Source organism: Populus alba, chromosome 14 (assembly GCF_005239225.2).
Source record: "Populus alba chromosome 14, ASM523922v2, whole genome shotgun sequence".
Taxonomy (NCBI): domain Eukaryota; kingdom Viridiplantae; phylum Streptophyta; class Magnoliopsida; order Malpighiales; family Salicaceae; genus Populus; species Populus alba.
The window spans coordinates 12,289,137-12,310,931 of NC_133297.1; the positions used below are offsets into that span (position 1 = coordinate 12,289,137).

A 21,795-nucleotide genomic window follows, 5' to 3' on the forward strand; every position below is an offset into this window, starting at 1 on the left:
TTTTATATAATTTTTTTTAATCTTAAAACTATATGATTTAAAATTAACTAAAATCAACTTAGATTATATCAAAGCAAAGCAAGTTTTATAATAGCTAAGAAACTGATAGTTCACGGCATAGTTTTCAAACCCGGTTCAGTTCAAGATCTGGGTTCTAGGTTTTGATCAGGTTACTGGGTTGTCTGGATTTTTTTTTTAAATCAAAACAATGTCGAATTAGTAAAAAAGAAAAGTCAATGGATTGTAACTGGGTTTTTGACCAAGTCTTGCCAAGTCACACCAAGTTTTTTTTTTATGTTTTTTTTAACCCGGCTTGGTTTTATATCAAAGCAAAGCAAGTTTTATAATAGCTAAGAAACAGATAGTTCACGGCATAGTTTTCAAACCCGGTTCAGTTCAAGGTCTGGGTTCTAGGTTTTGATCAGGTTACTGGGTTGTTCGGATTTTTTTTTTAAATCAAAACAATGTCGGATTAGTAAAAAAGAAAAGTTAATGGATTGTAACTGAGTTTTTGACCAAGTCTTGCTAAGTCATACCAAGTTTTTTATTTTATGTTTTTTTTAACCCAGCTTGGTTTTAGTTCTGGACTGACCCATTAGATTAAATCAGGTTTCAAAACTATGGTTCAGAGGCAAAACGTATTGTAATAGTTACCATTTGTCCATTTCATGATATAAGAAGAGGTATACTAGTATTTTATGGTAACATTGCATATTTTCCTAAAATATGTACTAATTGATTTTTCTTAATCTAACCGGAAGAGCATGTTCGGACCCTTTGTGACTTCTGTTACAATCTCACAATCATTTGAGGAGATCGCATTGAAATGTAAATCACACATATGGGAGGGGAAAGGGGGACTGTCGACAGAGGGAAATCATGCGATCCCTCAGCATCATTATTACTTTGCTTGTGGAGCTCGATACATATTTCATAAATAAAATGTTCTTATTTTTTATTTATCAACAATAGTTGGAGGCCAGATCCTTTGATCGGGGTTGTTTTTAAAGATATTTTTTTATTAAAATAATATATTTTTTATTTTTTAAAATTTATTTTTAACAACTGCACATTAAAATTATAAAATAAATACAAAAAAATTGATTAAAAAGAAATATTTTTTCATGAAAATCAGGTTAAATCACATGCAAATGGTTTCTTTGTCTTTTTTAATTGTTTTTTAAATATTTTTTAACTGAAAATATATTAAAATAATATGTTTTTAATTTTTTTTTATTAATATATTAAAACAATAAAAAATATTAATTTTTTTTTTTAGTAAAAAACAGGATCATCCGCATTCAACAGCATGCTATAAATACAAATGGTTTTTTCTTTTTGGCCCTAAATAGAAAGTAGAAAGAGTAGAAGGGACATTTATTAGAAAGACAGCCGATCAATCAATTAGTTGATTAATCAAGTAATTAAAACGGTGAAGTGGACTTGTTCATAGAAAGTAAAGCCAGCATCGGCCCAAACAATTTGACTTGAATAAAAGATTTAATTCATTTTTTATTTTATTTTTTTAGCCGAAATCAAAATCAATTTGAATTAATATACCTTTAGCTGGGTTATTTTTTATGAGTTTTGATTTAATAAGCTTTTAATTTATAATAAATCTTATTTATATATGCTTGATTTTCTCAGTTTTTTTAAAATCTATAACTGAATCAAATTGTTTTTTTTTTTAATTTTCTAATAAAAAATTCAAAACTTTTCAATAAATTCAGAAAATCATTCAATTTAATTTATTTTAAATAAGTTTTACAAGCATTTCAAATCATCTGCACAGGGAGGGAGGGCAAGCAAACAAAAGCAAGCTTTCCCATGTCTGCACGACTTCTACCTTTACCAAAAATAAGAGAAAAAAATTAAAAAAAAATTCCCCATAAAAAAATTAAAAAGAAGAAGAAGAAGAAAGGAGGTTGGGCCCATTGCTATCATGCGCCATGGAGTCACCATCCGGATCCACCTTTTAATTAATCTGAACCAACCAGGGGGGGTAAACCCAACCTCTCGTACCTTCTGTTTTCTTTTTTTCTCATTAAATCCCTTTTCCCACTCACTGAAAACTATAATCCTCGTTTTATTTACTTGCCGTATAGACAATTTCTCCAATTCCTCGCCGAGTTATTGGTTCCGACATGCCGGCGCCGCCGTTTTAGGCCACCAGATTCCCTCGTAGATCTATTGCGTCGCTTTCAGGTGCTCTTAAGATTTTCTGTTTGGTTCCCGAGAAAAAAAGAGAGAAAAAAACCACTCTGTTCCATCCAAAAGTGAGTCAAGTTAGTAGTAGCTGAACTGTTCTCGTTTCGCTCTGTCTTTTCTTTTCCCCTTTGAAGGAGTAAATGTGAAGTGAAGTGATGCATGTTACCATCTTTCTTTCGTTAAACAGATCTTTAACAAAAAAAGAAAAAAACTTGTTACTTTATTTGCAAATGTTGTGATGGTATCCTTCGATTTTCTTTTCTTTTGGGTATTGAATTTAGATCAGCGGTGCAAAAAACTATCCTGATTTTGCATTCAATGTTAATTAATGATTACAAACGCAGTATTTAAGCGTGTTAGTGATGCTATATTTAATTCCTGAATCCTGTTTGGGATGCTTTCAGGTCCTTTTCTTAAGCATCTCATGATTGATAGCCTTTTTTTCTGGTCAAAATTTGGGCTGACCGTTTTGTTTGATGACTCTGTATTAAATGGGCTCTTGTAACTTTGATCAGATTGTTGATGTTGGCGATCTAACTCTTGATATTAATGTCATTTTCTTGGCCACTTTTGGTTAGCTTTTTGCGGGTTTTTTTTTTTTTTTCTTGGTTTTGTTTTTGGGATTTAAAGTCGGAAGATAACAGTGATGCATCTAATATTTGGTTTTCTTTTATTTTAATATTTTATTTTTTATGATGTTTTGATGTCAACCTGTCTAACTATGGAATAATTGGTGAATGAAGGGCTGGTGTCTTTGTTAGTTATTGCAAGGGGGCAGTGGGTGGAGTGATACAGAAATCATATTTTGATGCCCAGATGATTAGAACTGATGTTATTGGCAGTGGAAGGAGGAGGTTTCTTCTCATCTTCAGCTTCTGGGTATAGTAAGGGCTTGACCCTTCTTCTCCTGGGTCAGAAGCACGAAGACAAACCCATGAGAGTTACGCCGTGGAATCAGTACCAGTTGGTGGACCAAGAACCTGACTCTGACCTCCAGCTGGCTTCCTTGAAGAACCGGCTTTCCCACGGCTGCGCTTCTTTTATCTGCTTTGGTCGCGCTTCCGCACATGAATCCCCGTCACCTCTCAAAGTAGGCCCTGCCCAACAGCAGGATGTCTTGCCAGATCCTCTCGTTGCTGACAGGGAAAAGGATCTTACTACCGAGCTTGAAGTTGATAATTATGCAAGAAAAATTACTCTTAAGAGTAATCTGAAGAAGGCATCAAAAAGAATTCCAGTTCCTGTTGGGGATGTTAAGCAGAGCGAGCCATTGAATGACCAAGGTAGTGATATCCCTGGTCATACAGAGAGGAGAAAAGTGCAGTGGACTGATGTCTGTGGGAGTGAGCTTGCTGAAATCAGGGAATTTGAACCAAGGTATGGGAGTACCTTATCTTGATCCAAGTTTTGATGTTATGAGCTCTGCATTTATTTAATTCATGTTTCAAGCATATTGAGGAGATTTTAATACCTCCTTTGGAATCTCTTTAATGTGTGCTCTTGTGCATGTGGCATAAGCCTCAGGTATATGTATACCTATGGTGTTACCACTACGCTTTTGTAATTTCCATGTTACATCTGCATAAGTTTTCGTGCTGTTATAAATTTCCCATATTTCTAAATATGGACCCTGCTTCTCAAAAGCTTTTGTGGGTTCATAGTCTTTCAGTTGAATACTTACAAGAGATTTGTTTTTGAGTCGTTTTGTATCAAGTGACTCAGGTTCCTCGCAACCTTAAAATGTGATGGTTGTATTTTGGTTGCCTGATACGTAAACAAATAAAGTTTTTAGTTAGTTTGGTAAGCAAGTTGAGGGAATTAAGTAATCCATATGATAATATCATCATTCAACTTGGGCCTTGGCTCAAGTGATAAAAAGGATGGGATGTGTTTGGAGATGTTGAAACTAGGGCAGAGCATTAAGGATATATGATCGTGATTGACTGTATTTATAATGGAAGGTGCTTTGTGTCCTTGTTCCAGACCAGACTTTCAAAACCGAGAGAGCAGGGGATGATTTCTTATATCATTTACATTAATTCTTCTCATGTCCTTATGATGAATTGTTTTATTTATAGTGGGTTCTTATTTTACTGGCTATTATGAGTTTATTTCTTTCTTTTTATTTAGATTTATTCTTCTCATGTCCCTTTCTTTCTTTGCCAATTCATTTAGATTTGAATTCCACTCGTCTGTGCGCATTGTTACTTCTCATCATACATTCCTTTGTGTAAATCAGCTTTGTTTGACTAAACTATTTGCTTTCCATGCATTTGATCAAACTAGTTGAAGACTGAAATGAAATGTTGATGATTTATCCTATTTTATGCATCTCTCTGATATTTGCCAAAAGATATTTCTTTTCTGATACCAAACAATTTTATATTGACCATGGAGCATGTTTGTCATTTGAGAGTGGCAGCTCTCGGAATTAACAGCCCTAAATAGCAATGTGGCCTTAAGCCTCTTTCCTATTTTGGCTCTGGTTCTGTTTTTCTTAAATCTGTCTTGGATTGGTTATACTTGATCTTCTGTCAGTCCCACAGTGTGTCTATAGTTATTTTGTTTCGCTTCCATCTACACAACCAAAGTGTTTGGCATGTCTTTTGATAGCCGTGTTGGGGAGGCATTATTTGTACGTATTATTGGACAATGATTTGGGCATCCATTTCCTGCATCCACACTGCCCCTGCCCTGTGCATATGCGACAATTGAAGAAAGTTATGGGTGTCAACGGTAACATTGGAGTCAGCAAGCGAGTTTCCTACATGACATGTTTTTTGTAATTTCTGGTCCTAAATTTTGAAGGAGTCGACTAACTTCTATAAAGATTTTTGCGAGCATGCATTTGGCTATTCATTATGCAGAAACATAGCTTTCTTCATTATGACCTTTTCTAATTCCAATCTCGCTTAGGTTTTTAATTCATCTGGTGAATATTCATTATGACCATGTTAATGATTCGAAAACTTGATCCATGGCAGTGAAACAGGTGGATCAGATGATGAATTCGAGAATGGAAATGAAAGAAGTTGTTCGTGTGTGATTATGTGATCAATTACCAAAAACTTTTGCGTGCCCAGTTTTTCTCAAGATGCTGCGGCACACCACGGGACTTGCCACTACTGATGGAGCTCATCTGCCTTCTCCCGGTGGTCAAATGACTTCTGCTAAAGAAAAAGCGAGTAACTGGTTGCATATGAAATGTTACCATGGAAAGGAGTTATGCATCTGTCCACACTTTCACTGCGACTAGGGTCCGTTTGTTAACAAACGCACACTTAGTTAGAAGTTCTATATCGGGCCACGCCTGTTGGACTGATCGTTTTGTGCCTATATTTAATTGATGAGGATTTCATTTTGTTACTCTAATCTTCACGCTGTTTTATCACCTTATTCTTGTTACTTGTGATTGCCCTGTCCATTGTTTTCTCGTAATTAATGTCTCGTATTATTTTTGGCCCTCTTGTTACTACCATGATTGCGCTGCTTCTCAAAAGCTACAATGGGTTCCTAGTCGTTAAAGATGGATCCTGCTCTCTTTTGTGGGATTATTCACCTACCCTGATTTTATTATGGCTTTCAGACGTTACGGGAAAGCTTTTTTACAGGAATCACGGCAAGAAGAAACCAAGTCGAACTGTTCTCTCTCCCTCTTCTGTTTTTCTCTCTTTTTCCGAGGATAGGGCGAAGCGTGCAATAATTTTGTGATTAAAAGTGCTCTTCATTACATCAGGGTTACTTTCTAGCAACGTTTTCAAATCACAGTGATTTTGCTTTTTAGCAGCGTTTTCGAAGTGCTATTCTAGGAAATGGCTTCTTCACTCGCATGCAAAGCGCGTCAAAGCACAAAGCTGGAGTCTTTTTTCAGCCGCTGTGGTGGGCAAGCAGCATTCATGTCCTCTGAACGAGGAGTAGAGGGGCATGTTGGTAACATCCCACTTGCTTGAGCGGCTGTTAGGCGCCAAAGTCACCACTTCCTTCGATGGACCAACTAACTTAAACTATCACTCTCTCCTCTGAAACTTGGCCACACCTTATCCACACACACCCCTTCTCTTCTGATTCTGATTCTGATAACACAAACCAAAAAAAAAACAAAAAACCACATCTGCACAGAAAAAGAAACATTTATCCTACAGAGAGAATTTAGGGGGAGAAATATAGTGCTTAAAGAAGAGGGGGAAAAATGTCAGTGGCATCTTCAATCCCATACATCAAAATCCCAAACCCTTCATCTTCATCTTGCTCCTTCCCATCTTCCTCTTCATCAACCTCCTCAACATCTTCTTTCTATAGGTTTTCTACAATAACAAGGCCTTATATTGTGACCATAAGAAGCTCTCAAGCTGAAGGGCCTGTAAGGAGACCAGTGGCCCCTCCTCTTAGAGCACCTTCCTCGCCGGCAGCACCATCGCCTCCCTTGAATCCCGTCCCTCCTACTTCACCGTCTTCTCCAGTGACTCCACCACCCAAGCCAGCTGCTCAAGTGGCCGTGGAGGACAAGAATGTGGTTACTTTAGAGTTTCAGAGACAAAAGGCTAAGGAACTTCAAGAATATTTTAAGCAGAAGAAGTTTGAGGAGGCAGATCAAGGTCCTTTCTTCGGGTTCGTTGGCAAGAATGAGATTGCTAATGGAAGGTAATAATTTTTTCTTCTTTGATGTGCAATTTGGGATTTTTGAAATTTTAGTTTATCCGGGTTTATTTGGATTCTTAATCTAATTGGACAGATTTGTGGGTTGTTTCTGCAAATTGATGTTTTTTTCGTCCTAAATAATGAATTTGAGTGATTAGACCAATTGAAACGATACATTATTCACTGGATATAGAAAAAAGAAACGATAACATACAGTTTCTTTCGATCAAGATCGGTTTAAGAGTAATTAGTTTCTAGCAAATTAGCTTCATTCCTCTTCGTAGTCGAAGACATATAGTACGAGGTTATGCAGGACAAACTTACCATGCCTCACTAAGACTAGATGGTAAACTAGTCCGTGCAAAGAAGTCTCGCATTGGAATTACATACAAGAAACTTCGTGTTCTCTTATTTTTGGCTTTTAGGAAGAAGGCCTGTTCGAATAGATAACTGAAAGTGTTTCAGACCCATTGTTCTTGATCCTTTGAAAGGGAAAGGTATATAAATTTCACCGACTGAGCTCTTTAATTTCTAAGTTTCAGTTGTTTTTCCTCAGTGGATAGTGCTTAAATAAAGCCCTTCTCAAGGAAATGCTTCCAGTTATTGATTGGTGATTTGCTTCGCCAATCAATAGCACTCAAGGCAAGGCAGTGCAATGTTATCGCCAGTTCTACTTCTAGGATGGTAGGCATCCATTGCGCCACAGAGGTGGCTTTTGCTCAAATCCCCAGCAAAAGTTTCTTATGGAAGCGAGAAAGATTTTGTTTTTCTTCCTCAAGTTTAGCCCCCAGTTTTTCTTGATTTTTGTTTTGCAAGTGCTTTTTTTTCGAAATTTTGTTTTTCCTTTCAATACCGGTTCTTCTTTTCGAATTGTCATGTATTGACCTTGTGGTTTTGAATTCCAACAGAGTCTTATATAATTAAAGCTCAGCCCTTTTCTTGTTACAAGAGTGGGTAGATAAGAACCCAGCATTGCACTAATTTAAAGAACGTTATAGTAGCCAATTAGCATAACTACTTGGCTTTGGTTACATGAATTTTCACAAACTTGGATAAGCTAGCTTGCGTTTAGCTACAGTTGACTTGACATAATGTGGCTTTCTGATCTGATGCCTCTTTTCATTTCTGTGCTTTGGATATTGGTTGAGCAGATGGGCAATGTTTGGTTTTGCTGTTGGAATGCTAACAGAGTATGCAACGGGCTCGGACTTTGTTGATCAAGTAAAGATACTTCTGTCCAATTTCGGGATATTAGATCTGGAATAAGTCGACGCTTAATCTCAGAGCCATGGATACCTTTTGATCTCTACAATTGCCATCTCGGTCCTCAGAGTCACTTACACGTTTTGATTTCTGTAATTGCTGTAGCATGTACAATGTTCTGCAACTTCTTCAGTTACTATATTGAATATTCCATTCACATCATCTAAATTTTCTCAGTTGACTTGATTTGCAAGGATAAAAGTACATTTTGGTCATTACTTGAACCACGAGCTAAAGATAATGGTATCATCTCGACATGTATCCATTGTTGATCTCGACATGTATCCATTGTTGAAAAGCCATTGAAAACCACTAGACGACATCCATTTTATGCATCATGAAGAGGAGGATGTCTCTCATCCTCTGCTATAATTTTCAGTTCGAGACTTCAAGTTCAATTATTCATCACTATTACTTAGGGCTCAGTTATTGGCTTCTGCCATTGAACTAATTTTAATTGTTGAACAGCCTCCAGATTTCCGAGAATAAGCAATTCACCATCAATTAAAAGTCTCTTTCAAATTCATAAAAATGCTTTCAGCAAAGGAAATAAGGGAAACTAGATCTGGTCATCTTCACAACTTATTTCTGGTGATTTATTAAAGCACTATCCAGATCATGAAAGCCTTTTTCTTCCCTTTGTTTTTCTTATTTCTTTTCCGGTTCAAGTCTGTCAACACCACTTGCATGGAAAAGGTTGAACGTTACGAATCTCTCTTATCCACCAACGCTCTACTAGCAAGCCTCGAAGTATAGAGAGATTGACTTGCTTGTTGCCTGTTCTGTTCGCAGCAAGAAACATATTCCAATACGTCGTCAACATCCACTTCTCAGAGAAGGAACTCAATAACCATTGGGGAAAACTCTTATGACCCAAACTGGTCACCAGAAGATTACCAAAGCCTTCCTTTTGAACTCCCCTTCAAAATTCAGTAGAAGTTTGGACCAATAAATTTCATCATGCATCCCGTCTGCAGTTCTCCTGCAGTATATTGCAATTGATCGTTCCTGCACCTTGCTCAGATCGAATAACAGGCATGTCAACTTGTGAAGAAGTGAATTTGCAGAATACAGTCCTCTCAATCCCAGAAGGCCATCCTTTTCTCTACGAGAGCATCAGGTATTGTAAGATAGTCATCTTCAGCCTGTCATGCAGGCATGAATATACTGCGATAAGAGGTGAAAATTTGATAAATTGTAATCAATACAATACACCATGACTTATAAAATAGATCTTCAAAAATCTCTCTCATTAAGATGATAATCATTTCTCATGTTCTGTTTATTATGAGGGACTCTAACCAAACTACCCTGGGCCTAATGCTACGCTGTATCACGCAACAGCAAAAAAAACCTACTATAAATCCCCTCATGCAATTACAAACAAAGATCTGGGATCCCTCCTAAACTTTTACAATGGAGAAAGTGCACAAAATACAGCCAGAATAGCTACCAGAGCAAAATTATCCATTCAATAATGTTCAATATCAGGTTAGTTAAGAAAACCCAACTCCGTCTGTGCAAATTTTGAAGATTCAATTGGATGAAGATACTTTAAGGGGTTCACAGCAACCCACAAAAGTTCATTTAGAAAGTTCTTTTTATATCCCTTCAATTTAATGGCAGATGTCCAATTCATTACTGTCAGATGAGAGTATTATGTTTTAGCTGAGAGATCTTAAAAGCACCGACAGAGCATTCAACATAGCTAGCTTACCAAACAAATACCAGAGAATTGAAAATGACGATCAAAAACCCAAAAGATAAGAATTTTACAAATAAATTCCATCTGACAATCTATGACCACACACATAAATCATAAAAGAAAGAAAGGAAAGAAAAGGCATACCTCAAAGACACAGAATGATGAGCAAGATCCTTCTCTATGCGAAAGCCCCAGAGAAATTTTTTGTTGTTGGGTTGTCAAAACCCAAGAGGAAACATTAAAGGTCGAGACAGACAGGCTGAGACAGGTGCTAAATGCCCATAGCTGTAGCGACCTTTTCCGGTGTCAGCACGACAAAGATCTCGGCCATATCAGAGACAGGGCCTTGCTGTCCAATCGATACATTTGATGATGCGTTCTAGTTCAATTGGTCAGAAAGTCAGTTTATTATTTTATTACGAGATTCATTGGTTTAGAGATTAACTTTTTTTTTTTTTTTTTTTTCCAGAATACCATCTCTCTTTTAATTTGAGAGATACCCTGTGCTTATATAAAAACGAAGTAAAGCATATCCTTGCAAGTTGCAAGACGACATAATAATAATAATAATCTAACCTGTTGCCACATGTATTATGACATGAACTTAAACTCAAGATTTCATCTCTTATTTTATAATTTTAAATTTATTCTTTATCAGTTTTTCAATATTAAAACTAATTTTTCTCTTATTCAAATCCTAAATAAGCTATCCATATTTAGGCAAACGAACTTTATATAAAAAATAATTTTTTTGTTGATTTCTTGAAGATTTGAATTTTAGATCACAATTAGAAAAAAGAAATGCTATAACATAATCATTATCATTGGAGGCGGAATTGATTTTCAGGTTTGTTTGTATTCTCAACCACTGTATATATAACCGGCGGGGTAAAAAATTTAGGAATAAAAGTGCCTTTCTTTTTTATTATAGCTGATTTTTTTTTTTTTTCCCTAGAGGGAAGTGATGTAACTTATTATTAGTGTTCTCCTTTATCAATAATCTTGGCCCAAAAAAAATATTTTGGAAAAACGAGAAGATAATTGGGAGTAATTATGGCAGAATGGTAGGGATGGCCAGCATTCACATAGACTTGCACAAAACGGCCATCTCCCGCCACAGCAAAAGGGCATATGCGAAGGTCTCATTGCTGTTGCAGACCTCCCAGAAAATGGTTGAAAATGTGAGCTCGTCACATGTATCTTCTTCACTTTCTCTCCCAACGGAGATAACAAGAAGCAGGGAAGCCGGGAGACTTCAATTCCATGATCACATCCTTGTAGAATATTAGAATAAAAAAAGATCGTTTGAGTTCTCTCCACACACAGTAAAAATCCAAAAGAGCCGTCCAAGGCCGGCAAAATCTCTCTCTCCGCCTTCCCCAATCTTTGTTGACTCTCTTTGTCAACCTCCATTCATATTTATGACTGTCGTTTCTTGGCTATGTTATTCATCACAGAACCATTAGTCTCTGTCAAGAAAAAAAGGATTGGCAATAGACCAAGAAAGGCCATGGGCTGTGTACAGGGAAAGTATTCAGTAAATTCATCACCAACCCCAGGAGGGTTAGAGAAGCTCAAAATGGAAAGTGGCTATGCGGGAAAAGGAGATATCGCTGGCCATAGAAGATCCACTGGGCAGAGATACTCTGGCAGGCTCCCTAAGCCTGAACAACCAACGAGGAAATATAACGGTGGTCGTGCTGGTAATGGTGAAGAGAGGAAATTGAGTGACACAGGTACACTGAGATTTGTGGAGTTTGGCGGGGAGGAGGTAGTGGATGGATGGCCCAAGTGGCTAACTGATAATGTTCCTAGAGAGGTTTTGGGTGGTTTGATCCCTAAGAGTGCTGAGAATTATGATAAGCTTGCCAAGGTCAGTGTTCTTGAATTCTTCTTATTTTTTTCACTTCTTATTAGCTGTCTGTATTCTTCCTTGGGAATTTGAAATGGTTGTGATTGGGTTGGGATGCTTTTTCTGTGTAATCTGTCTCCCATAGTTATCATAAAAAAAAGTTCGATGGAATTACGGAAGAAATGAAAAGAAAAGAAAAGATTTTAAACAATTTTTTTCCTGGTTAATCTGTTTTTCTAGTTTCCAAAGTGTCAATTCTAAATTCAGAATGGATCACTTCACGGATGTATTCGGCTCCGTGGTGTTCTGATCACACTTAACAAAAAATAAAAGACTCAGATCTTCTTGTTTCGTTTTTAACTTCCTATAAAAGAGAAGGGATCGTAAAGTTTGCTGATAACTTGCTTGAACGGTTATTGTGATCCCGAGACCATCTTAGTCTTCTCATGCTTGGTTACAGGTGGGAGAGGGTACCTATAGCAATGTGTACAAAGCTAGAGATAAGGAAACTGGACAAATTGTTGCCTTGAAGAAGGTCCGATTTGACACGTCAGAACCAGAGAGTGTGAAATTCATGGCACGAGAGATCGTGATATTACAGAAGTTGGATCATCCCAATGTGGTAAAGCTTGAAGGACTGGCCACCTCAAGGATGCAGTATAGTCTTTATCTAGTTTTTGATTTCATGAAGTCTGATTTATCAAAAATCATCTCCCGTCCCGAAGGAAGACTTACTGAACCGCAGGTAGAAACTCTCTTATTTGGTTTCTAGGGATCATGTATTAGTTTATTAGTAGCTCACCTTATCTGTTAATGCAGGTCAAGTGTTATATGCAACAGCTGCTTTCAGGTCTGCAGCACTGCCATGATAGGGGAATTTTACACAGAGACATTAAAGGATCAAACTTATTAATTGATAAAAATGGGATGCTAAAGATTGCTGATTTTGGGCTTTCAAATTATTATTCCCCTAAACAGAAGCAACCTCTCACAACACGAGTTGTGACACTATGGTACAGAGCTCCTGAGCTATTGCTGGGTGCTACAGACTATGGAACTGGTATTGATCTCTGGAGTACTGGATGTCTCTTAGCAGAGATGTTTGCAGGCAGGCCTATCATGCCAGGAAGATCAGAGGTATATCGTGAAATCAATGGTCGTGACTGAGATTTTAACTGGATATTTATGAGAAACAGAACCCTCGGAGAATATTCCTGGTTCTTCATTACAGTGTTTAGTCACATGGTTATCTCACATGGTTAACTCTGAAATATTCAGGTCGAGCAGCTGCATAGGATTTTTAAACTATGTGGAACTCCACCAGAGGACTATTGGAAAAAGTTAAGGCTATCTACATCCTTTCGACCTCCACGAACATACAAACCTGGCCTTTTTGAAGCTTTCAGCGAGTTTCCTGAATCAGCTTTGGGTCTGTTAACCACACTTCTTGCTCTGGATCCTGCATCTCGTGGCTGTGCATCTTCAGCTCTCCAAAATGAAGTAAGGACATGACTAGAGAGCATAATGTGATTTAGAGTTCTTGTCACTAGTACAGAGCCTTTACATTAATTTCCACATTCTAGCTACCCCCAGCCCGTATCTTTTATGGAGTGTGAGATTTCTTGTTCTATTAATGCTAAGTAGAATTAAGGAGAATCATGTAGGTAATATGGTTCACACACTCTCAATCAGTTCCTAAAATTTTCAACACCACCATTGATGATTTTGATGTTCTAAGAGTGCATGCCAGCAGAAACAAGAATACAGCAAGGAGTTAATTAAACGGAGAGCTTATTCCTGAGTTGATTCTCTTGTTTCAGTTCTTTCACATAAGTCCTTTGGCATGCGACTTATCAGGCCTCCCGGTGATTAAAAAAGATGAAGATGAGCTCACACAAGCTGATGAACAGAGAAAGTAAGCGCATCTGATCATTGGCAGCAATTTTTAATAGCTAAATCATGGTAGCATAATCATTGTCACTCTGGTGTAACTGTGAATGTGATACAGTAAAAAAGGCTAAAAAAGAACATCACATGCTTGTCTGATGGCAGAAACATCACAATTTTCTTTATCTTCTTTCCGCCTTTCCCCCGTTTTTCTTGAAATAGTTCATTAATCATCATCATCCTTTTTTTTGCAGGCTCAGGAATGCTAAAATGAAACGAAGATCTCAAACATATCGTGAGCGTACGAAAAAAGATCTGGCAGCTGAAGAACCAAAAGAAGATCCTGCGGAACCGAAAGAGGTAAAGAGTACAGCAGCACACATCACGAGTGGAATTCATAACATTGATCAATAAGGCTATTTCCCCCTTTCTATGGGTGAAATTCCCTTTATCTTTTTTTCATATTACATTTTTCACCACACTGATATTTCATATTACATTTATTAAAAAAGAAAAGAGTAAAAAGATCCTCTGTGCATATGATTCCAGTTGCATCATACATGCTGCTATTGCTAAAAATGTATCATTATGCTGATGTTAATTCAGGAGCCAAAGGAGACGTATGAATCAATCAGCCAAAGCCATGAGCCAGGCAGCAGCAGTACTAGTAGCAACTCCTCTGGAACAAAACCGACTCACCTGTTTGAGATGCCACCTAATTTGTTGCAATCCCGAATTGCAACTTCCGAGAAGATGTCTCCAAAAACACAAGGCCATTCTAATGCTCCCAAGAACATCAAGAACTTGCCCCCTTTACCTAACTCAAGGACAGGCAGCTCCATGTACAATGTGAACAATGACATGTACAGATTAAATCGAGTCCATAGGTCTGCTTCCATAAGAGAATTCAGAAAATTCGATCAAGGGAAGCAGTTAGAAGTACTGTATGCAGTGGATAACTAGGCCACGTAGAGCAGCAACTCTTTTTTTTTTTTTTTTTCCTTTTCTGAGAATTTTGGATCATATTTGCTGTATCTCGAATGTGATTACTCATATTATTTTTCGTTTTGGTCAGAAATACTGAAAATACACTCGTTCTGCATATTACACTATGTTCTGTAATCGAATGCTACCCGTGAACTTATATCTAATAATTCTACTCTATGTACTTACTCTTATATTCATCCTTCACTCATTGAAGATGGCGAATAAAAAAAAAAATTCAGTTTTTTTTTTTTTATAGGAATAACTGAAATGTTGAAGTGTTATAGATGAATGGGACGGCGCCTCTGCAAGCTCCACCCGGTAGAAAATATATACTTTAGGTTTCGGAAGAGTTTTTTCCTTAAAAAAAGATAACCTAAAATTAGTCCTCCAACTATATATTGATTCTCAGCGTAGTATCTATATAAAAACTTTCCTCGACCGAGTCGCCTACCTGTTAGAATTCATTAATTGGGCTGCTTGTATAAAATTGTAAAAAAAGGAATAAAATTTTCTTCAAAATTGCGTTGTTTATTGCATAAAACATGCATTTTTTTTTTATTGAAAACATTAAAGAACATGAATAGGGTGTTCGATCAAGATATTCTAAAGGGTATGGAATCTAATTATAAAATTCTTTCAATCGAGGGATCCAATGAAAATTAGTGGATGTTTGGAAATTAAAGGGGACAACACGGTTCAACTGTACTTTTCAAGAATTTTAAAATTTGTTTTTATTTTAAATTAAATATTTTATTTTTTAAAAAATTATTTTAATATATCATATCAAAAATAAATTTTAAAAAATAAATATTATTTAAAAAAACAACTTGTCTTTAACCATTGCTACAAGAATTAGGAAACAAGAACAATTAATTAAAAAGGAAGGAAAGACGCAAAACTGATGTCCTTTAATTACCATGCATATTGGGCTCTTCGAAATCACACTAACCTGATTAAAAAAAAAAATTCCAAACCATTGAAAGCAACAACCATAATTGAAAAATCAAATAAGGATCGAGGAGGGGCGTTGATTTTCGAACTTTCGGTACTCACTAATGAACATGTGAACTGAAAACAATTCACGAATTTGGTTCACGAGTCCTTGATAGGATCGCTTGAAGATTTTGTCGATCCAATAATTCATTAGAAAAAGGTTTTAAATTTTTTTTTTTTTTTTTTTGACAATGTTGGATAAAATGGTGTTAATGGGCCCAATGAATTAGCTCGATCGAGACAAGCATATGCTCACAAGTCGCAAAAGGACACAATACAAATCTGATTGTGCAATTAGCTTTTGTAGTGGAGCGGGACCTTTTCTTTCTTTATTGTAGAAAAAAAAGGGTGACCATCTTTGTCACGTAGAAGAGGACTAATGGAGGGGGGCTATCAAGTTTGAAAAGAGATTACCCTCTCATTTCACTGCCATCTGTATTCAGTACCGATTACAGAATGAGGAAGAAGAAAAAATGATAATCAAGCGACAGACACTGATACCCAGTGCCTTGCGTGTGATACATGAAAACCTCGGAGCCTTAACTCCAGTTCGGGAGGGATGAACATCAATTCAGTTAATCTATCCCTCTAACTCCACTATTCATGGTTTAGGGAGCGTTTTGTAGTAAATTTGCAACAGGCTTAAAATTCCAAATTGCAATTGCGAGGTTAGCTTAATGAATGGTCAAGATACAAGTTTCCCTACTTACACGTGTGTCGGAATTAATTTGCAAACAAACTGGGACCTTTTAAATAAATGCCAACTTTAATTTTGGCCTTACAATAATATTCCAGTGGATATTTTTCTAGCTCTCATGTCCCAAGTTTCATTAATGATATATATCATGAAGAGTTGCGAGTTCGATTGGCCTTCCCGAGCAAAGGGAAAAGAGTAATTAACTTAAATTCGGGCCGGATTGCTTTTCAGAAAGACTTATCTCGTTGCTCTTTTGCTTATTGAGGGAAAAAAAGGGGGGGGGGGGGATCGGTTTTAGTAATATCGAGTTTTTTCGACAAGAGAAAACTGGGTAATTTATAATTAGCAAGCACGGTTCCCATGCCTTCTCAAGGAAGAAAGTGGGCTGCGCCTTCCCCATTTGTTTGCACACAATCTAGACTCATGTTGTCTTCCATTTGCTTATTCAAATATACGGAAAAATTAAAAGGAAAAGCACTCAAGAGTTTGTTTGACTGGCAAATCAATGACGAAACATTAATCTATCATCAATGTTATTGGTTGCTTCTGATCAACTTACTGTCTAAAAAGATCTAATTGCAAAGTAAGTAGATGTTGGTGATGAAATCAGACGGTATATGTAGAAGGGAAAAAATGAAAACCTCAACTCTTTTTCATCAATAAACACATAGTACACCCCAAATGATCGAACCTAGGAGATGATGCATGGCATGCATATATGTTCCATGCAAAGAAGACCCCGAACAACCTGATTTCATGACACTTGTTGTGCTTTTAAGTGGTGGACAAAAAGAAAAGAAAACGAAAAAGAAAATAGAACCACCCATGAAGCTATTAAAATTAAACCCTATGTACTTCCATGTAATTGATATTCACATACCATACCGAGCGTCGCTGAACTTGCTCTTGATCCACTTGAAACTGTTCCTCGCACTAGATTTAAGCTTACCCTCCACGGTAAAAACATTGTAAGATGCAATCCTCTTCTTCCTTTTCAGCTCCGGATCGCTTGATGTTGCGAAACCATTTCCCTTTTGGCTTGGCCCGTTAAAGTTATAGGAATTCGATTGATCTTCAAACCCAAATTCACCGGAGAAAAATGAAGAATATTGAGGGAATGACTTGCTCTTCTCCATCACCAAAACCTAAGTAATAAGCGAATAGCGAAAGTACCAACTGTGATGGTTTTTGCTAGTCAGTAGTGGGCACATTATTTCGGCTCCGACATGGTATTTATATTATTGTTGAGACCTAGAGATATTATGTTCACATGCACGTCAAAAGAATTGCATTGGACATTGAATGGAGGGTGGTGATCATTAGGGTAAAGGAGGTGCATCATGATCCCCTGTGATGGCAGACCATGTGGTGATGTTGAGGGAGGATCAGTGGCTATCATGGTGGGTGTTTTCATGAAAACCAGTGCTCGTGGTGGCTGGTGGGGCCAAGATGCCATGATCGAATGAGTTCACGTGATGGGCGAGGGTCCACTAACATCTACAAGGGGGTTAGGAGAGGGAGGGGGGGCAGTTGAGAGAGTTTACTTTAGGCTTCGAACAGATGGACATAAAGTCCATCTGTTTTGGTGAAGAAGCAAGTCGAGGGAGATCCCAAACACGAAAGTGTCTAGTTTAACAGCCAGCCATGGCCATTAACCCTAGCCAACCTTGCCTTTTATAAGTGTCGGCTAATTTGCAAATGTTTAGTTTAAGTTTGATGTGATTAGGATTTTTTGAGCAGAACAAAAGCAATTTCCAACAATAAAAGCAAAGGAGTCATCTTCCACTTTCTGCTAATATTGGGGGCTTAGTGTTTTGTGGGCCTATGCTGTTTTATGGGAAGGAACATTATCTTGACGATCCCACTTTTATAAGAGCAACTATGCTAAACCAAAAGCTTAAAATAAAATAAAAAAAGTATCATTTCAACTCTTTACTTGTTTTATATTTTTTTAAGGAGAATACTAACATATCTTTTCTCTTTCAAAAATATTATTTTTATATATCTTTTAAAAAAATCAAAATCTATTAAATATAACCATATAAAAATAAAAATAGCATCAAACTTTTTGAAGAAAAAAATAAAGCATTTATTTCTCCAACTCCAATGCAATTAGCTTTTTAAATAAATTTTTTTCTACTAGAATATACATAATAATAAAAATTATATTTATACTATTCAAAATATAACTTTATTCATTTATCTTTCAAAATAACATCTTCCCTTCTCTAACAATCTTATGTATCCGAAGAATGAGTGTTAAGAGGTGATTGCAACCGCTGATCAGTACTAGAGAGTTCATTTTTTTGTCCTAAAATATGTTACTTTCAACCTTTTATTATTTTATTTATAATTTTGGGAGAGTGGTTTCAATTGAATTAATAGGGTGTTTGTTTTTTCGGTTAAGTGCTTTTGAAAATTTTAAAAAATATATTTTTAATAAAAAATATTTTAGAAAACAACGCTATACAACACAATCTAATAATGTATTTGAAAGAAAGACGTGAAAGCATTAAACACTTGTTACTTCTGGGGAGTAACTTTGAGTTTCTTGTTCCCATCAAACTCCCAAACCCAAATGCCTTTTTTTCTTTATTTACTGTGCTGTTTATCTATATTCTTAACAGGAAATTACGAGTGGACCCGGCAAATAATGCATTTGAACGAAGCAAAATAATATTGGACCTCCTAATTTCTAGTAACTTTGAATTTCTACTAGCCGACAGCCTAAGCCCTGCAGGAGATGTTAAGATGCAATTAGCTTGGTTGTGCTCCCCTGCCAGGCGCTTGCTTGTAACATCCAATCCAATAGAACGTGCCTTCTTCAAAAATAAATAGATAGGATAACCTTTTCTTTTTATAATAAAAAATAAAATAACATTATCTACAAATCATATATATATATATATATATATATATTATATTGAGTATTTACTTTGGAAAATACTTCGTCCTGGGTGGACTGATTTTACCCATTAAATCATACAAGGTTTTGAAATTCATGAGGCAACCTTAATTCGGAGTAGAATCTTTGTCGGAGCTATTCGAGATTTGCAAGTGGTGCTTGCTATAAAGAAAAGGTCAACAAAAGGAGGATATTTTCCTAAAGGCACTTTTATTTCGAACCTCATGTCATGGCCAGCCAAGTAAAGTGGGGAGGAATCCAAACATAGGCATATACTTAGCCAAACAATTATTGTTAGTTCACGAAGTTGTCGAACCAAAATGCTCAACTTTCACGGCTCGGGACCTTCAAAGTTCTAACAAATATCCCAAGGGTATGCGTGTCATTACGCAGAAGGTAATACAAACAGAACCTTGACTGTTTCCATGTGTTTCCACCGAGGGAAACACCATGATGACCAAGGAAATCCCTTGCATGAACCAAGTTTAAGTAAGTCTGACTGTAACACTGGACCCATTGGAATATAAAAAACACAAAGAATCAACAAAAAGAAAAAACCAAATTGAATTAATGAAGAAAAAACCCATGGGAAATATGAAAAAAAAAAGGAAAACAAAAACGAAAAAAAAGAGTCAAGTGTTTCACTGTGTGCACAGTGATACGTTATATGTAAAAAACAGAAGAAACAAAAGTGAGGAAAAAAAAAAACAAAGCTACTACAGTGGAAAACCACGCGTTAAAAAAAAAACATGTAAAAAAAAAAACAAAAAAGGAAAATACAGGAAAAAAAAACCAAAAACAAAAAAAATGTGACAGAAGAAAAAAAAAAAAAAACTATGGACTGCATTGTGCAGTCCACAATAAAAGTCTTATACGCACGGGTTTTTTTTTTTTCTTACATAAAAAATATCAAAAAAATGCTAAGATCTAAGAGTGTTATGTCTTTTTGTAAATATATACTCAAGAGCCTTTGGTCTAACTGCAACGCTTGACTCATGACTTAAGTTTAAGTGAGTTTGGTTGTAACACCAGACCTAAGAGCCTTGAATGTGGTCTGGTTGTAAGGTCGTGTCATAAAAGTGTGATAATTAAAAACAAGAAAAAAACCACATGAAGAAAAAAACTAATGAAGAAAAAGAAAAAAAATTGAATTAACTGGGTTAACCTTTCAAACCAAGATAACCCGTTAAACCTTAGATTCGCGTCTAACTAAATAGAAAAAAAAATTAAAGGGTCAACCCATAATTAACAAAGAACTTAAAAACTCGGATCAATTAACAAACTAAATTATTAAAATAAAAAAAAAACTAAAGAAGTATGAAAAAAAAAACAAAAATAATATATATAATAATAATAATAATATATTATTATTATATATAGTATATTAGAAGGCGTGGGGAAGCTACAGTGATTTATTTAGATAATATTAACATTGGAGGTAATTTAATCTTTTACACATGATTTATTAGATATAATATAATTAATAGGAGACATTTTGGTTTTATTTTTATTTTTTAAATGCACACTATAAATATTGTATTACCCTTAAAAATACAAATTATTAAAAGATTAAAAGGGATGACTAAGTATTTTTATCTTTTACATTACATGCATAGAGACTTAATTACCCTTGTAAGCAAAATTGTTACAAGGCTAATAGGGCTATTCAATATTTTTATATTTTTAAAAAACAATATAAAAATTATATCACCCTTAAAAAAGCATTTGTCAAGCTTATATCCAAGGATTTTTTTTTTCAACTGGATTTTTTTGTGATTAATAAGTTGTCTTGGGATGATTTGGTCTTCTAACAACCATTAATATTACTTAAGAAAAAAAAAAAAAAAACAAGTTGTTGAAGCATGCAACACACATTCTTATGAGCGACCCTTTAGGAAATGCGTGGGGAGCCACCCCACTGATAAACGCTGCCTTTAAGGGCGGTATTTAAAACACCTTCTCTTTTTGTTAGTACCATACATATATACGAAGGTGCAGTGGCTGGGCTCCGGTGAATTTTCTTTCTCCTTCTTTTCTCTCTTTTCTCTTTGTAAAAATATAAAGGTGTTTTTTTATTTGTTGTTTGTATCAAATTTGATCTCATTCTTTTAATTGTTATTTGTTTTTTAAACTTTTTTTATTGATCTTTTTCTTCAATTACATCTCTTAAAATCTTATTTCAAATTATTTTTATATCAAATTTAGTCATTATTTTTTGTATCACTATTTCTTTTTTTTTCTTTTTTTTATTGTATTGTTTTTTCAATTTCATTCCTTGATATTCTGTTAATTGATATTTTATTGTGTTTTTTTTAGAGTTTGCTTTTTACATGACTCGTCTAAAGGTCATGACCAAGACCACAAGTTTCAAAGCTATTATAGGTTGACTTTGAATTTTTTTTTAAAATCATTTTTTTTTATTTTTTCAATCAATACTTGATTTATTGAGAATTGATATTCATGCTTTTTTTTTAACACTTTTCTTTTTATGAGGATTATTTTAGTCTTGTGTCTAAGTTAGTAGGGTTAGTGAATTCACCCAGGTTAACTTGGGTTCTTTTTTTTATTTTTTTTTTTTAATTTTTCCAGTCAATATTAGATTGTTTAATAATTAAACTTTCATGGTATTCTTTAATTTGTTTTTGCCGAGATTCATAGTT

General features: G+C 35.6%; 3 protein-coding genes and 1 long non-coding RNA gene across 6 annotated transcripts; 3 read left to right on the forward strand and 1 right to left on the reverse strand.

Moving 5' to 3' along the window:
- Window positions 1–1,938: 1,938 nt before the first annotated feature.
- LOC118036009 (uncharacterized) lies at window positions 1,939–5,580 on the forward strand. Of its 3 annotated transcripts, none has more exons than XM_035042681.2 (3): window positions 1,939–2,285; window positions 2,952–3,585; window positions 5,193–5,580. In XM_035042681.2, the coding sequence occupies exons 2-3, from the start codon at window positions 3,038–3,040 to the stop codon at window positions 5,260–5,262; spliced, it is 618 nt and encodes a 205-aa protein (XP_034898572.1). In that variant the 5' UTR covers window positions 1,939–2,285; window positions 2,952–3,037; the 3' UTR covers window positions 5,263–5,580. The 3 variants fall into 3 exon arrangements, with proteins under 3 accessions (XP_034898572.1, XP_034899254.1, XP_034897880.1); XM_035043363.2 differs by having other exon boundaries at window positions 1,940–2,205; XM_035041989.2 differs by having other exon boundaries at window positions 1,942–2,276.
- Window positions 5,581–6,037: 457 nt separating this feature from the next.
- LOC118038452 (light-harvesting complex-like protein OHP2, chloroplastic) lies at window positions 6,038–8,271 on the forward strand. The gene is made up of 2 exons (XM_035045147.2): window positions 6,038–6,849; window positions 7,998–8,271. Exons 1-2 carry the CDS (start codon window positions 6,398–6,400, stop codon window positions 8,110–8,112), a joined length of 567 nt encoding a protein of 188 aa, XP_034901038.1. The 5' UTR covers window positions 6,038–6,397; the 3' UTR covers window positions 8,113–8,271.
- Window positions 8,272–8,611: 340 nt separating this feature from the next.
- On the reverse strand, window positions 8,612–10,301 carry LOC118039245 (uncharacterized). The gene is made up of 2 exons (XR_004685931.2): window positions 9,959–10,301; window positions 8,612–9,276 (listed from the first exon to the last, which is right to left on the reverse strand). It is a non-coding gene; the product is annotated as an uncharacterized lncRNA (long non-coding RNA).
- A 517-nt stretch (window positions 10,302–10,818) lies between these two features.
- Window positions 10,819–14,731, forward strand: LOC118035182 (probable serine/threonine-protein kinase At1g54610). The gene is made up of 7 exons (XM_035041020.2): window positions 10,819–11,687; window positions 12,127–12,411; window positions 12,486–12,803; window positions 12,945–13,166; window positions 13,487–13,581; window positions 13,808–13,913; window positions 14,160–14,731. The coding sequence occupies exons 1-7, from the start codon at window positions 11,256–11,258 to the stop codon at window positions 14,514–14,516; spliced, it is 1,815 nt and encodes a 604-aa protein (XP_034896911.1). The 5' UTR covers window positions 10,819–11,255; the 3' UTR covers window positions 14,517–14,731.
- The last annotated feature ends 7,064 nt before the right edge of the window (window positions 14,732–21,795 follow it).

Bases quoted from the DNA above. Each gene is read 5' to 3' on its own strand.
- LOC118038452 (XM_035045147.2), top strand. From the start codon at position 6,398: ATGTCAGTGGCATCTTCAATCCCATACATCAAAATCCCAAACCCTTCA. The intron at 6,850-7,997 runs GTAATAATTTTT...TTGGTTGAGCAG, and splicing joins AATGAGATTGCTAATGGAAG to ATGGGCAATGTTTGGTTTTG.
- LOC118036009 (XM_035042681.2), top strand. From the start codon at position 3,038: ATGTTATTGGCAGTGGAAGGAGGAGGTTTCTTCTCATCTTCAGCTTCT. The intron at 3,586-5,192 runs GTATGGGAGTAC...GATCCATGGCAG, and splicing joins ATCAGGGAATTTGAACCAAG to TGAAACAGGTGGATCAGATG.
- LOC118035182 (XM_035041020.2), top strand. From the start codon at position 11,256: ATGTTATTCATCACAGAACCATTAGTCTCTGTCAAGAAAAAAAGGATT. The intron at 11,688-12,126 runs GTCAGTGTTCTT...GCTTGGTTACAG, and splicing joins ATTATGATAAGCTTGCCAAG to GTGGGAGAGGGTACCTATAG. The intron at 13,167-13,486 runs GTAAGGACATGA...CTCTTGTTTCAG, and splicing joins CTTCAGCTCTCCAAAATGAA to TTCTTTCACATAAGTCCTTT.